At 35.4% G+C, this 6,396-nt stretch overlaps 1 protein-coding gene across 2 annotated transcripts; it reads left to right on the top strand.

The window, feature by feature from the left end:
• Nucleotides 1-756: 756 nt before the first annotated feature.
• Nucleotides 757-5,742, top strand: LOC121808179 (putative ALA-interacting subunit 2). Of its 2 annotated transcripts, XM_042208565.1 has the most exons (10): nucleotides 757-785; nucleotides 895-1,062; nucleotides 1,325-1,386; nucleotides 1,494-1,568; nucleotides 1,652-1,768; nucleotides 2,536-2,606; nucleotides 2,983-3,280; nucleotides 3,886-4,175; nucleotides 4,612-4,668; nucleotides 5,264-5,742. In XM_042208565.1, the coding sequence occupies exons 2-9, from the start codon at nucleotides 990-992 to the stop codon at nucleotides 4,664-4,666; spliced, it is 1,041 nt and encodes a 346-aa protein (XP_042064499.1). In that variant the 5' UTR covers nucleotides 757-785; nucleotides 895-989; the 3' UTR covers nucleotides 4,667-4,668; nucleotides 5,264-5,742. The 2 variants fall into 2 exon arrangements, with proteins under 2 accessions (XP_042064499.1, XP_042064498.1); XM_042208564.1 differs by lacking the exon at nucleotides 757-785 and having other exon boundaries at nucleotides 812-1,062.
• The last annotated feature ends 654 nt before the right edge of the window (nucleotides 5,743-6,396 follow it).

Below are 6,396 nucleotides of genomic sequence, written 5' to 3'. Positions count from 1 at the left end.
AGGAACTTGCTGCATTTGAAATTGGTTAATAATCAAAAGTCAATTTCATAAGTTTATAATGTCGTGTAAGCCATAACGCGCCTCCTAAATTGTAAAAGTCGCTTTTTACCAACAGCCTAGCAGGACGATATTCACTACGCCTTTCTCATTATTTATTTTTCCATATGACCATTTTATCATAGCCTAGGGTAGGGGTGTGCATTCGGGTTTCGGTTCGGTTTTTTGCCAAAACCAAACCAAAACCGAAAAACCGAATTTAGTTCAAAATCCAAACCGAACCAAACCCGAAAAACTGAAAAACCGAAACCGAAAAACCGAAAACCGAACTTAAAAAACCGAAAAACCCGAACAAAACCGAAAAAACCCGAAAAAAAAACCGAAAAACCGAAAAAAATAAATATAATATAAATATATATTTATATATGTGTATTTTATTTTATTTTATATATACTAATAGAATATTTATATATAATATAAAATTAATAATACATATAATATATATTATATAGTATAATATATTAAAAGAATATATTTATTATATATAATATAATATATTAAATTAATAGAATATATATATATATAATTCGGTTTTTCGGTTTTTTCGGTTTTTTTCTTCGCCCGAACCGAACCGAACCGAAAAACCGAAATTTTTTTATTTTTAAAACCGAACCGAAAAACCGAAAAAACCGAACCGAATTTCAAAATTTCGGTTTGGTTCGGTTCGGATATTCGGTTTCCGGTTTTTTTGCTCACCCCTAGCCTAGGGTCACCCAAATTGGGAGCTGGTAATTTTTTAACGAACCATTGCCAATGATTTTCCCCTAATTTTATTTTAATATTTCATCGCCTTTTTTGTGCGAGTGATCGACCGATCTCCCTCTCTCTCGTTGGCAGGCGTTTGCAATTAAGTAACAAATTCAGCTCTGATGCCGTTACGGATTCGTGAAACTGTGTTGTAGTAGTTGCTCTGAAATTTGATCGAAAGGGAAATGGAGGAAGGGAGGTCCACGGCATCTGGAATCGAATCTGATTCAGTGTCATTGAGCCAACGCCGCTCCAATTGTATGTGTGTGTGTGTGTGACTTTTTTGGTTGATGTATGTTTTTGGTGTAATTCATGAAATATCATTGTTAATCTGATTGTATATTGGCACTGATATTATCTATCTATACATACATACATATGTGCTGCGTGCATGATTTTATAATTGAATTTTGTAAAATGCGAATTATGAATCCAAATTAAGCTTGAGGACTCTGTGCTCTGAGCCAGGAGTAGTTAGTAATGTTTAAATTGATTGAAGGGTGTTATTATCATTTTGCAGTCATATACCAGTTTACTCAGCAAAGTCTACCAGCTTGTAAACCTGTCCTATCACCTGTGTGGGTAAGCAAATGATGGAAAATCGCAAATGCTCGATGGCGTAGTTATGAATCTGTGTAATGAAACTCAAGTGTTATTGTTATGTACGAATTAAATTTTTCGCTTGACAGGTAGTTTCGGTATTTTTTGTGGTCGGGGTGTTATTTATCCCGGTTGGGATTGGCTGTCTTCATGCTTCAAGAAGTGTAAATCTTCTTCTTCTCTTATATTTTAGTGAGATTGTAGTTTAATGTATATAAGCTGTCAATGAATGTAGATTTGATTGCAGGTTGTTGAAATTGTCTATAGATATGATGTTGAATGCATTCCAGCGCCATTCAGAGGCAACAAGCTGGCATACATTGCAAATGATTTCATTCCCAAAAATTGCACCAAACACCTACAGGTAGTATATACTCTGATGCCATCAGCTGTGTATTAGTCATTAATAAGTGGAAAGAGAATTTGGTAGCTCTGATTTGTTTAATATGATAAATATATCTTACTGCATTGACTTTATAGAATGTCTGTATTTCCAATGAGAGCTAGAGCCAGATGGGATAAAAAACTTGATGATAAAAATTGTTTATCTGATAAATGAGTTCCTGATGCAAAAATCTAGATTTTATTTATTGGTTGGTGAACAAGGAACAGAATTGGAATATCGTGTTTGTTTCATGTTATTGTTATGCTGTTAAGAAGGGTAGATTAATATCTGATTGCCTGGTATCTAAAATGAGGGCGACGGCAGAGCCATGTGGCTCTGGTATTGGTATATGAAACGAAAGGCCTGTGCATCTTGTTTGCCTGTTCTTTTCAAGTTTTAGTCTGCGCCTGTTTCTTGTTTTGTCCTTAAAAAGTACGCCAGTTTAATGGATATGAAAATGTCACCGGATCAATGTTATATGACTTTCGATTGAGTGGGTACATATAGCATTGGGAAGTTCTGAAATTCCACAGGAACAAGTGATACTGATGCATTGTTGACCAGATTCTTATTAAATGTCTTTCCTTACTTGTATTTCCAATTACCGAGTGCTGGTGGAATTTGTGGTATGTATTGATATATCTTTTCTGTTATACTATATGTAACTTGTTTTTACAATTTGATTGCTTAACTTCAAGTCTAGCAATGATTCCATGATTAACCTGTTCCAGAAACCTGGTATATAGGTTCCCAGGAGTATGAAAGCTCCAATATACGTCTACTACCAGCTTGATAACTACTACCAGAACCATAGACGGTAAATTATTCATTTTCTCATATCCAGAATTCCAGATATGGAACACCAAGGCTGCATTTTCTGCATATACTAATATAATATGAGTTTGATCAATGCAGAACTTATTTTAAATGCAGAATGCTGAACCAAAACACGGGAGTTCATTATTAATTTGTGTTTAGTTCATTAACATTTTCTGTGCAATATGTTTGACACCCGCGAGATGAATGAACCATAAAATGGAATTTTTTTTAAAATGAACTAAAAACAAACTAATATTGGAATCTGTGTTACATAACAATGACCTCAGTGTTATGGTTCTGTTCTGCATTTAGAACTGGTTTTTCCTTTAATGTGGCGCTATATATATTAAGTCAATTTTATTGGTTTTATCAAGGTATTATAAGAGCCGAAGTGAGAGGCAGCTCTTGCATGGATTGGAGTACCCTGATATAGGTTCGTGTGCACCAGAGGATGTTATCAATGGTCTCCCAGTTGTCCCATGTGGCCTGGTTGCTTGGAGTATGTTCAATGACACGTTCTCTTTCTTCCGGGGAGTAGACGAAATAAATGTCAACAGGAAGAACATTGCATGGAAGAGTGACCGTGATCATAAATTTGGAAAGCATGTTTTTCCCTTCAATTTTCAGAATGGAAGTCTAATCGGTGGTGCAAGACTTGACCCCAATATTTCTGTAAGTGATTTCATCGCTCGAAAACTTTTTAACTCTTAAACATGAGGCATAACTTTTAAATCCATCACGCCCACTTTTTATTTATAGACTTAGGTCTCGTCTATTTAACTTATTGTTAATTGATCTGAAAAACACCCCTTGCATGTTTCATATCCCCCCATTGATCACAAAAACATCCCTTGCATGTTTCGTATCTTCTCCCGCTTCTCTTTCTCTCTTACTCAAGCATGCACAGTCACAACCTGGGCATCCAATTGTTTCCTAATCAAGATTTCACTATTTATCTGGAATGATGATGATGATTTGGTCACAGTTATCTGAATATCTTGGGTAGTCATGTTTACATGTCCATGCTTATAAGAAGCCAAGTATTTTCTTATGGAGAAGGTCTGATCCCATTTTTTTTCCAGCCGTGTACAGTTAGATATGAATTTTCAGTTCTTATGAAGTATGAGTTTCACATCTTTTTTATTTTTAGGTCTATATTTTGTAACCACTGCATTTTTGGTCTTCTGATATGTAAAATTCTGAGCTGTTTGTATTTTTTATTCTTGTTCTCTTACCATTGGTCTTCTATATGGATTCTATCAACTTGCACCAAGTAGCTAAGTGATCAAGAGGATCTTATTGTATGGATGCGCACTTCTGCTCTCCCATCTTTCCGGAAGTTGTATGGAAGAATTGAAAAGGATTTAGATGCTGATGATACAATCTCCGTCAAACTTCTGAACAACTACAATACCTACAGTTTCAGTGGCAGCAAGAAGATTGTTCTCTCAACATCAAGTTGGTTAGGAGGCCATAACAATTTCCTGGGGATAGCCTACCTTTCTGTTGGCTCATCTTTTATATTTGTCGCCTTTCTCTTCCTAATGCTTCATATACAAAATCCAAGGTAAAATTTGTAAAAGCACGAACACTCATGCTTATGATTTTTACTATTTTAATGCTGCTTGCTCGTTGATTCTTCTCTCTTGGCTGAAGCATTCTTTTCATGTGATTGTTTTAGGATGAAGAGCCCGTTTTTTCTCTTGAGGACCAATCATATGGTTGTTTCATCTTTGTAATCTAACTTCACAGTAGCAAAATAGTCATTAGAAGCGTACTCCTTGTTTTATGTTCTAATAGAAACTGAGTGATGTTCATTGAGTTGTACAGAGTTTTGTGTAATTTACATTACAAAAAAAAAAACACAAAAAATGCTAAAAACAGCCAACCTAAAATATCTTTCCTTAGTAAGAATAATGTTAGTTGTGTGACTTCAACTTTTCTGAATTGTGTTATATTCGTACTTCATTTTGATCTTCATTCTTCTTATTTTTGTTTCCCAGATCATATGTTGATACGAGTAATATATCATGGAATCGGAAGCACATATACGATTAAAGGTAGAGCAACATCTCGATCTCTCATTGTGATATATAAAAGAACTGTTCATTTTTTATTTGAGAGAGAGTTGGATGATCGTTGATGATTATGAGAAATTTGAATTGAGTTTTGAGGAGAACATATTTAACTGATGAACCATATACCTACATAGTAGAATACATTTAACCTAGGATAGCATAAATATGCCTGAAAAAGAACTCATCCTTGAAAGCTTAAATGTTACTGTTTGCTATTCTTATTCGTATTGCTTGTCCAATGACAAAAGAAAATTATCAACTTCTATTTTCTCCTTCGTCCTATCATTCATTATAAATCATTGCCTTCTCCCTGCATCATCTATCATTTATTTTATCTGCCTCCATTCATTCATTTACATTCTCGAGATCCCTTCGTTGTCCTCTTCTGCTGCTGCCGCTCGTGTCACTCTTGCCCGTGAGGGAGCTTCTGCGCCCGTGAAGTGATGGGAAGTCTTTGAGAAGGGCTAAGAGATGGGATTTGGAATTATGCTTGACGAACATTTCCTGCATATTAGTATCAAACAAAGAGGCTCTGTGCTTTTAATATCAAATGATGAGTAATTATGTTCTACAACAGGTATTGATTGATGCAAAGAATGCCGGGAAGGGGCGTCGCTGGCCACACCTTATTTCCGGAAGCGTCCATCTTCTCCAGTCCTTCCTTGGCTATTGTCTCGAACTTCAGCCCATTCAACACCTTCTGAGGGAAGATTGTTGGCTCGTGCAACCTCAACCCAGTTCTCATACCTCACTTGCTTTTTCATTTTTGTTGTGCAGCACCAAGAAATTCTGGAGAAAGAGATGGATTCTTGTAGGGGGTGTGAAGATGATTTCTTGTATCTATGTAGGTTTTAGAGAGAAGAGAGAAAATAGTTGCTGTGAAAAAGATGTTGAAACTATTTTGCATATGAGAGGCCATTTAGGTGAAGAAACCATTGGTGGACCCTGAATTGTAGAAATAAATTGCCAGGTGTTTGGTGTCCTTGTTTATTGTTGTTTTTTGTTGAATCAATATCTTTTGACATTTTCAATTTACCACTAGTATGTTATTTCTAATTGACTTCCAGAAACTTAGGCGTTAATTTCTTGTTTATTTGACTAATGAAAATTACCGAGTAAATTCAGAAATTATTGGATTTTAGACAACCAATTAATTATTCAAATAGGATTATGGGCAACCACATAAATATACTCTAGAAACATAGAAGTGGATAAAAGAATTTGTATTGCTGAGATTTCTTTGTTGTAAACTTGTAATTATCTTTTGATTTTCTTGATGAAATTCAGTTTGAACTAAAGATAGTATAGATTTGGGGTTATGAAAAGATACATCAAATTACAGAACATACGTGATACGTCCCATTATTAATTACAAATATAGAAAGTAGAAACCAAACTGTAAGTTAACCAAAACGTATGGTAGAGTCAAAACCAACGGGTTGTAGCGCAGTTGGCAGCTTGGAGTTGTGATGACCTTGAGGCACCACCCGCTGGGAGACTTTTGGCCTTAATCTGCAAGCCCGGTCGAGCAGAATTAATCCGATTCCACCGGAATCGGATTACCTGTGGTCAAACCAAAAAAAAAAACGTACGGTAGAGTCAAAACAAATAGTAAAACACAAAAAATGAATGTAAATAAACAGTTGATGATGCTACAAGGCATTTCCCAAATAAACTTGTAAACAAACTAGGACACTCAAACACACTCAC

Source organism: Salvia splendens, chromosome 6, assembly GCF_004379255.2.
Source record: "Salvia splendens isolate huo1 chromosome 6, SspV2, whole genome shotgun sequence".
Taxonomy (NCBI): Eukaryota; Viridiplantae; Streptophyta; class Magnoliopsida; order Lamiales; family Lamiaceae; genus Salvia; species Salvia splendens.
This window is presented reverse-complemented; position numbering and strand designations above follow the sequence as displayed.